The 11,564-nt window shown below is 20.2% G+C and overlaps 2 protein-coding genes across 2 annotated transcripts in view; both read left to right on the top strand. All coding sequences in view use genetic code 6, as the record gives it.

The window, feature by feature from the left end:
- Positions 1-381: 381 nt before the first annotated feature.
- Positions 382-2,229, top strand: TTHERM_00246910 (hypothetical protein; the record flags this gene model as incomplete). Its single annotated transcript, XM_001023820.2, has 4 exons — positions 382-557; positions 838-1,656; positions 1,945-2,008; positions 2,122-2,229. The coding sequence occupies 4 exons, from the start codon at positions 382-384 to the stop codon at positions 2,227-2,229; spliced, it is 1,167 nt and encodes a 388-aa protein (XP_001023820.2).
- A 6,173-nt stretch (positions 2,230-8,402) lies between these two features.
- Positions 8,403-11,564, top strand: part of TTHERM_00245910 (tetratricopeptide repeat protein) — a gene marked incomplete at both ends in the record, with an annotated part of 3,330 nt that continues 168 nt past the window's right edge. Inside the window, 3 exons of the mRNA XM_001023819.3 lie at positions 8,403-10,029; positions 10,201-10,608; positions 10,657-11,564. The exon at positions 10,657-11,564 is cut by the window's right edge and continues 168 nt beyond it. Coding sequence (XP_001023819.3) covers positions 8,403-10,029; positions 10,201-10,608; positions 10,657-11,564 — 2,943 coding nt within the window. The remainder of the gene's footprint in view (positions 10,030-10,200; positions 10,609-10,656) is intronic.

The following is an 11,564-nucleotide window of genomic DNA, read 5'->3' as shown; positions in this document are numbered from 1 at the left end:
TTATTCAAAGAAATTATTTGATTCAAGCAAAATTTAAAAATATGATTACCTATCAAAATCCTAAATTAAAATTAATATTTTTAGTAAAAAGGAAAATAGCAAGAAAATTATAAAGAAATTAACCAAATTAAATCTAAAAATAAACACTATTAAATTAAAAAAGATTACAAAATTATGAGTTTGAAATTGAAAATTATCTTGATGATATGTTTACCAATATTAACAATCTTTTTTTGCGCATACTTAAGTTAATTTCTAGCACTCTACTTTATTAAGGTCATCGTTTAAAATTTAAGTGATAAAATGTTTCAGCAATAGATTGATTTTAGCAAATAATTTACTAGTACTATTTCTTACTAGATATCCAACTAGATATAAAGAATGTCTTCCTATTTATACATAATAAATAATTTTTATTCAAAAGTGATTGAAGGAAAAGTTAAAATAAATCCTAATCATCATAGCAGCTATATTAATCTTATTACATTGCTTTATAGCTAAAATAACACATCTGTTTCAAACACATTGTAAAACAATCCATTCTCAATAACTTCTTGGTAATAATTCATTTATTAATTTTTTTTATTTTTTTACAAAAAATATAATATTAATTTTATAGTACAACTCTCATTCAAAAATAAAATAAGAATTATTTATTATCTAAATAAATAAAACTTTATAAATTAAAAAAATATTTTTACAAACTAATGAATTATTATTTTACTATTAAAATCAATAATTTATAAAATATTTTTAAATTAAAAATAAAGGACTATATCAATAATCTTTTTAATATAGTAAATAATTTTTAATATAAATTTAATATTTAAAATTTAGGTACCATAAAAATTTTACAAAATTAAGTAAATTGGATGAGTAAGGAAAAGCTGTTTTATATACCTTTTAATAAATAAATCCTTTAATAAGGGCTATTGATTATGAGAATTAATTTGTATCTGAGGGTATTAGGAAACTTTAATTTTAAGATACAATATTCGGGATGTAAGAATAAGGTATTTTTATATCTCAATAAAATAAATATTCTATTGAAGGTAATACCTCTAATGAAAATTGTGGTCCTGGTTTATTTGGTTATGATCCAAGATGTAGATTTTGGTATTAAAATGCTTTAAAATATAAATCATTAAGCTAAAATAAACCTGATTTTCTTTATCTTGGAGGATTATCTCAAAATCTTTGTTAAAAATTACTTTATTACGATTAAAAATCTTAGGAAAACCTTTTAAATCATGTTATGTGCTTTACATTTCCTTTAAATAATACATCTTATTATTTTAAAAATTTCGTAAATTCAACAAAATAATTATATATGATAGAGCCATTAAGTTAAACAATTGTTTACGATTCTAGCCATCAAATGGTAAATTAATAAGCCCTTAATTTTGAAGAAATAGAACTCTAGTATCTTTAAGATCAATCATATGCTTAAAATTTAAATAATACATTACATAAGCTATATTCAAAATTTGTGATTGATGAGGTTAATTATATAGGATAAATAGATTTTTCTAAATACTATAAAAATATTACTATAATACCTTACCAAAGAAATGGCAGCGATTATACAGTTATACTAAACCCTATAAATGTAATTGCTAAAGTACCTTCTTCAAATATAATTGATGATAAATCATAGTAAATATTCTAAGTTTGTTTATCTTTTGTATAGATAAATATGATAAGCAATCTAGAAATGACTTAGTATTCAAATAACATTTAAATCTTTCTAAAAAAAGTTACAATCTATCTTTTTATAATCTACTTGATCCTAGCTAAATTATTTATTATTATTTCTATGTATTATGGGCTAAATATTTATGGAATGTTGGCTTTTCCAATCAACCATTTAACTAATATTTTAAAAAGAATTTTAATAGACTAAGATAAATCTATTGATATTTTAAATATTTTTAATGACAAAAGTTTGACTCCATATGACTTCTTCTCATCTAAAGAAACAAAAGAGCTTTATGAAAGCTTTATTCATGTTTTTTAAATTCTTGTTTATACTTCTGATAATTTTTTTTGTGAGAATGAGACATTGATTCTTCTTAGATTAAGTAGAGAGTTAGAATTCTTTAAAAAGTTTTAAAATATTAGTGCAGTAGGAATAACTCATAATCATATAGGCAGTATTTTGATTTCATAGTAGCACTATTTTTAGGCGATGGAACACTTTTCTTAATCAATTTTATTTGCTAGATATGAAATATAAAATTTTTGTTAAAGCATATAAGATTCATTTGATGTGAGTGTTTTACAGAATTTCTGCTTCCAAAAATGTGAAGTGAAAATAATCAATCATAATAATGGAAATGAAAAAAAGGAATCGTTACAATCAAAAAATTTTAGTAATAAACTTATTGAAAGCCCAACTAAAATTATGAATGAATCAGGATTATTGATAAGATTTTAATAATCTACTGCTTTTGCATTGGAATTTGCTGAATAAACAAAAGGAGAAGTAGAAAGTGTAAGAAAAAGTAATAACTAATTAAACAGCTAAGATTCTAGTTTCAGATATGGATTTAATAAAATTCATTATTAAAGCTTTTCTAAAAATAATAATATTTAAAAAGAAATAGATTCTTAATAAAATTAATTAAATCGCCTTAGTAATATAAATAATTAGAATACTTAGTTTAGCTTTTAATAATAAATTTTATCAAATAAAACTAAATGTAAAATTTAAAATAACAAATTAAAAATATAATATTATTAACTCACTCAGTAATCAATTCAACTTTTATAAAATTTGTTTTATAGAAAAAAAAATTATGTGATAGCTTTACTTGCATTTTAAGAAGATTTTGATGATAATAAATTGACGAAGAGAGAAAGTTCATAATCATTTTATTTTTGGGATGAAATCAAATTGTTATTAAATGAATTAATTCAAATCTCTTAGTATTTACCTAATTAAATATAAAATTAAATTGAATTAAAGTCATTAATTGCAAAGTGCTACTTTAAACAAAATAATTTTAAGAAATCAAATGAAATTTTAAATAGTTGTGAAAAAGAACTTTGCGATGCTTAATTTTAAAATAGCTTTAAAAGAAAAATAAATAAGAAAAATAGTCACTATACTTAGTAATCTGAGTAAAACCAATAACGTAAAATTAGTGAGAATATAAGATAAAATAAAAATTTTATTATTTGTTAAGAATAGATAAATTTATTTTAAAAGAGAAGTAAAACTTTTCATAGTAAAATTAAAATTACAAATTAATAATAAAAAGAACCTGAGAATGAACAATTTAATAATTCTTTAACATTTTTACCAAAATATATTACCTATTCTCCTGACAGGAAATAACCTAAAAGGTTTACAGAAAATATTATTAAAAATGACTAAAGCTATGATAATTTCCTTAAAAATTCTTCAATACAAAATATTAGATAGCATTAAATTTAAAATCAAAATAACTTTTCTACAAATAAACTTTAATCTTTTCAAAATGTACCTTCAAGCTTAAAGACTATATATAGTAATAATTAGATAGATGAAAAAAAAATAATAAATAATGAAGAAAATTAATTAACTTTAACATAGTTTAATTAAAATTTTTACAACTACTATGAAGAAAATGAATTTGCTAATTTGTCACTTTCCTTTTCATAACTTGAGTTTTGTATTAATTTTGCTAAAGCTGAATAAGCCATCTAATAATAAGATTATTACACTGGTGCAACAATACTCACATAAATTTTAGAGGGATAAGAAACATTTATGTGTCATCAACCATTCTAGATAATTAATAAATTATTACAAATATTTCAAAAACATAAAATCTTTTCGCAAGATTTAATAAAAATTAGTAATAAATTTAATCCTTAAATTTAGCAAAAGGTAGGAATAATTTTTGGAATTCAAAAAGATAAAAATAATCAATATGAATAATTTAATATTATTAAATCTCTTTTAGATACTGACTCCAATATGCAAAATGATAAAATCGGAGTGATATTTTAAGATAAAACATAGCACAATTATTTCACTCCCTATATGAATTTAACTGAAATAAAATAGATCCAAAAATTAGACTAGAATTTAATTTAAGAATTAAATATAAATATGACTTAAAAAACACAATATTAATTTTCTTTATTAGATATTAGCTCAGAGTTTTCAGATTAAGATACACAAGAAAATAGAAATAACTTATCAAAATTTTAAATAAAATCTTTATCAAACTATTCTAGTACTAGTAGCAGTAACTCTAGTGAAATTGATTTATCTAAAACATTTCAAAAAAATGAAAACTATTTAGATTTAGAAAAAAATGGATAGAGTTTATAAGAAAGATAAAATATTAGCTTTAAAAAAATTGGAAATAACCTACCTGAATCTGTTTATATTGAATCATTTAAAAATATTAAATTAGAAAGCTGTTCTGTAAATTAAAGCTTATGTTAAAATCAAGTAACCGAAAATAAACAACAATCTAATGAATTTTTAGATTAAATTCCTTAATTTTAAATTAAACCTTTAAAGAGCCGCTACCCTAATAAATAACTTAATAATATGAAATTTATCTTTCAAAATAAGTTTAATACAAAAAATTAAACCTTATAAAAAGCCCATTAATAATCAAAGTATTTGAGATAGAATTTAAGGCACTTTGATTGTTAAGAAATAAAACAATAATAAAAAGATAAAAGATTAACTTAAATACAAAATAAAAATTAAAATTTCCATTTGGCTATAAGAAAAGCTTTAAATTTTTTCTTTTGCTAAGAAATAAACTATAGGTTAAGTTATTTAAAACTCTAAAAATTGAAATTTCAGTAAAATGATGCTAGGTTTTTTACTGAATGCATTAGATAAAAAAAGTAGGTAAGTTAAAAGTATATAATCTATTGCACTGATAAAATAAGTATTTTAAGAGACTCTCTTTTTGATGAATTAGCTTAATTTTTATTTTACTTTGATATAGTAATTATCATTTAAGCATCAGAAAAAGGTAATAATTTTCTTGAAACCTAAGCAAATTAAACTTTTTAGCACTTGCATAAAGACATTATTAAAGTTATATATTAACCAAAAAATATTTCAGTCTTTCTAAAATCATAAAGAGATAATATTAATCAGTATAAATATCCTATTTATATTTAACATTATTGATTATAATTTTTTGTTTGTCTTAATTTTAAATTTATAAATTGTCTTATTATTAATCCAAAAATCCTGATTTTATGAGTTGAAAAATATTGGATTGGCTTTTTAATCCCCTTATCTATTATATAAAATAAAAAGAAAAGCAAAATTTTTCTAATAATCTCAATAAAATCAATATATTTCAGTAAAATATTTATAGTTTTATTTAAAATGATCTAGATTTAAGTCATATTACTACTTTCAGCTTAAAAAATAATAATAACTATAACTAATGTAAAGAAGATATATTTTATTATGAAAGTTAAAATGGCTTTAGTAAAAATATTAATCTATAAAATATGAAAAAGAATAACTAATGATGTGTTTGTTACTAGATTAAATTTATGTGGAAAAAATTTAAACAATAAAGGTGATGACACCTTCAAAAATTCGATTAGCAATATATCATACTAATAAGATTTCTTTTATAATAAATTATTAAATGATGACGTGTAATTAAATAATATAAAAAACCAATATTTCCATACATCAAACTAAAAAGCAATAAATGATTTACTTCTTTAAAATAAATTTACATGCTAATCTTAAAAAAATAAAAGCTTTAGCTAAAAATTATAAACTTGTCTATACACTTAATAATTTATTATTTTTTCAACAGATGAAATAAGCATAATCGAAGATGCACAATTTTTGAATTTGTGTGAAGTATTGAGAGAGTATTACATTTAGTTAATTATCTATTCAAATAAGAAAAGTAATAATTTTATAGAATGTATGGATGGTTAAGCTTTGGCTTATAAAGGCATTGAAATAATCAAAGTCTTTTATTCTAATTAAGATGTTTATGAATATTTGAAGAATTCAAGAGATACTTACCATAAGTATATTATCCCATAGTTATTTAGCACTTTTGAGTCTATAAAATTAAAATTAATTTAATTTATTCATTTGTTACAAACATTTCTTAAAAACTATAAGTAAGTAATACAATAAAAATACCTTAATAAAAAATCAAACCTTGGTTTATTTGATTAGATTTTGGTTTAATTATTGATATTTGCTTACCTTTACTGCCTTAGCGAATTAATAATAAGTTATGATTACTTAATTTTTCACCATTAGCAAAGTTTAAAAATTAAATTATAAATTTGTAAAAATACATAGAAATTTTTGCTAAATACATTTACGAAATAATTCAATTTTTGAATTTTAGAAAAAATATTTGTTTTATTTTTTAAAACATTATCATTTTTTTTTTTCCTAGAAATTAAAAGTTCAAAGAAGTTTTTTCAATTGGGCTACATACTGCTTAAAGTGTTTTAGCAATTGCTACTTTGAATTTTAAAGATTTTGTATTCAAGCTTTGAAAGACTTTATTTTTTATATATTTAATTTACACATAAATTAATATTTTTATGGTGCTAATTTAGTTAGATTTAAATATTTTTTAATAGTTTATAATTTGCTTAATTAATTATTAATCTCAATTTCATTCTTGCTTATATTTATTTAATTGGTAAAGCATTTATTTTTTTTTTGCGCTAATAAATTTCTTGAGTAAATGTTGATTAATAAGATAGATATTATTACTTTTTTTAGTTAAAATGCTTATAAAATAAACCAGATTAATAGTAGTTTTTATTATCATAAATATACAGTTATTACAAATGTAATAAATATTAGATTATTAATGGTACAAATTATAATATTACTTATTAGTATTAATACATTAATATATATAATATTAAAAGGGATTTTTTGTATGGATAAGTACCTTTATCCTTCTAAGTTAAAATAATTTTTTTCAAAAAATTCGGCTTATATTAGAAAATGTCTTAATATTTAGGCTTATTTAGATTTTGGCTTAACTTAATTAGGTTTAACTTAGAGGGATACAGGTATATTTAAATTAATTTAATGATCTGACTATTTTTATGTTTATTTTAGTTCTAGTTTTATTTTCATTATTTATTTGAAACAAAAAGCTTAAGCAAATAATAGAAATATGTCTTCATAATTGTTCGTCCTAAAAATTTATAAAACCATGATTTTTGTATGATTAACCTAATATAAATACAATATAATAATTATCTGTAATGTAAGTAATCTTTTAATTTGCATTTTTAAAATTAATGAAATTTGTTACTCATTTTTATGGAAATTTTATATAAGAATTATTTGTTGTCTGAAGTTTTTGGTGATATTTTCTAATTTATATTTTTAAGTTATTAATTTAGATAATTTAATCAATAATCATGCCTGAAAAAATAAATTTTTATCAGATTTAATTAATCTAAGATTACATTGAATCCATTACTTTTTATTCATTTTATTAAAAGATTTGATTCAAACAAAATTTATTTTAAAATAAGATTACCAATCTAATTCCTAAATTAAAATGAATATTTTTAGTAAAAAAGAAAAATAGTAAGAAAATTATAAAGAAATTAGCCAAATTAATTCTAAAAATAGACACTATTAAATTAAAAAAGATTACAAAATTATGAGTTTGAAATTAAAAATTATCTTGATGATATGCTTACCAATATTAACAATCTTTTTTTTCGCATATATAAGTCAATTTCTAGCGCTCTACTTTATTAAGGGCATCGTTTAAAATTTAAGTGATAAAATGTTTCAGCAATAGATTTATTTTAGCAAATAATTTACTGGTACTATTTCTTACTAGATATCTAACTAAATATAAAGAATGTCTTCCTATTTATACATAATAAATAATTTTTATTCAAAAGCAATTCAAGGAAAAGTTAAAATAAATCCTAACCATCTTAGCAGCTATATTAATCTTATTAAATTGCTTAAGAGCTAAAATGACACATCTATTTCAAACATATTGTAAAATAATCCATTTACAATAACTTCTTGGTAATAATGCATTTATTAATTTTGTTTCATTTTATCTATCACTCAAAAATAATAATGAATTATTTATTATTTAAATAAATAAAATCTTTATAATTTAAAAATATATTTTTACAATCAAATAAATTATTCTTTTACTATAGAACTAAATCAATGAATACTATTTTAATTTAGTAAATGATTTTTAATATAAATTTAATATTTAAAATTTAGGTACCATAAATAGTTTAAAAAATTAAATAAATTGGATGAGAAAGGAAAAGCTGTTTTATAAACTTTTTAATAAATTAATCCTTTAATAAGGGCTATTGATTATGAGAATTAATTTTTATCTGAGGGTGTTAGGAAACTTTAATTTCAAGATACAATATTTGGGATGTAAGAATAAGGTATTTTTATATCTCAATAAAGTAAATATTCTATTGAAGGTAATAATACTAATGAAAATTGTAGTACTGGTTTATTTGGTTATGATCCAAGGTGCAGATTTTGGTATTAAAATGCTCAAAAATATAAATCATTAAGCTAAATAAAACCAGATTTTCTTTATCTTGGAGGATTATCTCAAAATCTTTGCTAAAAATTAGTTTATTTCGATTAAAATTCTTAGGAAAACCTTTTACATCATGTTATGTGCTTTACATTACCTCTAAATAATACATCTTATTATTTTAAAAATTTTGTAAATTCAACAAAATAATTATATATGATAGAGCCATTAAGTTAAACAATCGTTTACGATTCTAGCCATCAAATGGTAAATTAATAAGTCCTTAATTTTTAAGAAATAGAACTCTAGTATCTTTAAGATCAATCATATGCTTAAAATTTAAATAATACATTACATAAGCTATATTCAAAATTTGTGATTGATGAGGTTAATTATATTGAATAAATAGATTTTTCTAAATACTATAAAAATATTACTATAGTACCATACCAAAGAAATGGCAGTGATTATACAGTTATACTAAACCCTATAAATGTAATTTCTAAAATACCTTCTGCAAATATAATTGATGATAAATCATAGTAAATATTCTAAGTTTGTTTATCTTTTGTCTAGATAAATATGATAAGCAATTTAGAAATGACTTAGTATTCAAATAACATTTAAATCTTTCTAAAGAAAGTTACAATCTATCTGTTTATAATATATTTGATCTTAGCTATATTCTTTATTGTTATTTCTGTGTATTATGGAATAAATATATATGGAATGTTGGCTTTCCCAATCAACCATTTAACTAGTGTTTTAAAAAGAATTTTAATAGACTAAGATAAATCTATTGAACTTTTAAATGTTTTTAATGACAAAAGTTTGACGCCATATGACTTCTTCTCATCTAAAGAAACAAAAGAGCTTTACGAAAGCTTTATTGGTGTTTTTTAAATTCTCGCTTATACTTCTGATAATTTTTTTTGTGAGAATGAGACATTGATTCTCCTTAGATTAAGTAAAGAGTTAGAATTCTTTAAAAAGTTTTAAAATATTAGTGCAGTAGGAATAACTCATAATCATATAGGCAGTATTTTGATTTCATAGTAGCACTATTTTTAGGCGATGGAACACTTTTCTTAATCAATTTTGTTTGCTAGATATGAAATACAAAATTTTTGCAAAAGCTTATAAGACTCATTTGATGTGAGTGCTTTACAGAATTTCTGCTTCCAAAAATGTGAATTGAAAATAATCGATCATAATAATGGAAATGAAAAAAAAGAATATCTAAAATCAAAGAATTTTAGTAATAAATGTATTGAAAGCCCAAATATAATTATAAATGATTCACAATTATTGATAAGATTTTAATAATCTACTGCTTTTGCATAGGAGTTAACAAAAGTAGAATTAGAAAGTGTAAGAAAAAGCAATAACTAATTAAACAGCTAAGATTCTAGTTTCAGAAATAGATTTAATAAAATTCATTAGTAAAGTTTTACTAAAAATAATAATATTTAAAAAGAAACAGATTCTTAATAAAATTAATTAAATCGCCTTAGTAATATAAATAATTAGAATACTTAGTTTAGCTTTTAGTAATAAATTTAATCAAATAGCACTAAATGTAAAATTTAAAATAACTAACTAAAAATATAATATTCTCAACTGACTCAGCAATCAATTCAACTTTTATAAAATTTGTTTTATAGAAAAAAAAATTATGTTATAGCTTTACTTGCATTTTAAGAAGATTTTGATGATAATAAATTGACGAAGAGAGAAAGTTCATAATCATATAATTTTTGGGATGAAATCAAAATGTTATTAAATGAATTAATTCAAATCTCTTAGTATTTACCCAATTAAATTTAAAATGAAATTGAATTAAAGTCATTAATTGCAAAGTGCTACTTTAAACAAAATAATTTTAAGAAATCAAATGAAATTTTAAATAGATGCGAAAAAGAACTTTATGATGCTTAATTTTAAAATAGCTTTAAAAGAAAAATAAATAAGAAAAATGGTAACTATAATTACTAATCTGAGCAAAACCAATAACGTAAAATTAGTGAGAATATAAGATAAAATAAAAATTTTATTCCTTGCTAAGAATAGATAAATTTATTTTAAAAGGGAAGTAAAACTAATTGTAGTAAAATTAAAATTACAAATTAATAATAAAAAGATCCTGAAAATTAACAATTTAATAATTCTTTAACATTTTTACCAAGATATATTACCTATTCACCTGACAGAAAATAACTCAAAAGAGAAAATATTTTTTAAAATGACTAAAGCTATGACAATTTCCTTAAAAATCCTTCAATGCAACATATTAGATAATAGTAAATTTAAAATTAAAATAATTTTTCTACAAATAAACTTTAATCTTTTCAAAATGTGCCTTCAAGCTTAAAAAGTATATATAGTAATAATTAGATAGATGAAAAAAAAATAATTAATATGGAGGAAAATGAATTAACTTTAACACCGCTTAATTAAAATTTTAAGAATTGCTATGAAGAAAATAAATTTGCTAATTTGTCTCTTTCCCTTTCATAACTTGAGTTTTGTATTAATTTTACTAAAGCTGAATAAGCCATCTAATAATAAGATTATTACACTGGTGCAACAATTCTTACACAAATTTTAGAGGAATAAGAAACATTTATGTGTCATCAACCGTTCTAGATAATTAATAAATTATTACAAATATTTCAAAAACATAAAATTTTTTCACTAGATTTAATAAAAATTAGTGATAAATTTAATCCTTAAATTTAACAAAAGGTAGGAATAATTTTTGGAATTCAAAAAGATAAAAATAATCAATATGAATAATTTAATATTATTAATTCTCTTTTAGATATTGATTCTAATAAGCAAAATGACAAAATAGGAGTGATATTTTAAGATAAAACATAGCACAATTATTTTACTCCCTATATGAATTTAACTGAAATAAAATAGATCCAAAAATTAGACTAGAATTTAATTTAAGAATTAAATATAAATATTACTTAAAAAACCCAATATTAATTTCCTTTATAAGATATTAGCTCAGATTTTTCAGATTAAGATACACATGAAAAT

The sequence above is a fragment of the Tetrahymena thermophila genome (genome assembly GCF_000189635.1).
Source record: "Tetrahymena thermophila SB210 genomic scaffold scf_8254406, whole genome shotgun sequence".
Taxonomy (NCBI): domain Eukaryota; phylum Ciliophora; class Oligohymenophorea; order Hymenostomatida; family Tetrahymenidae; genus Tetrahymena; species Tetrahymena thermophila.
The sequence above is the reverse complement of the archived record's forward strand: the minus strand, read 5'-3'. Positions and strand labels throughout refer to the sequence as shown.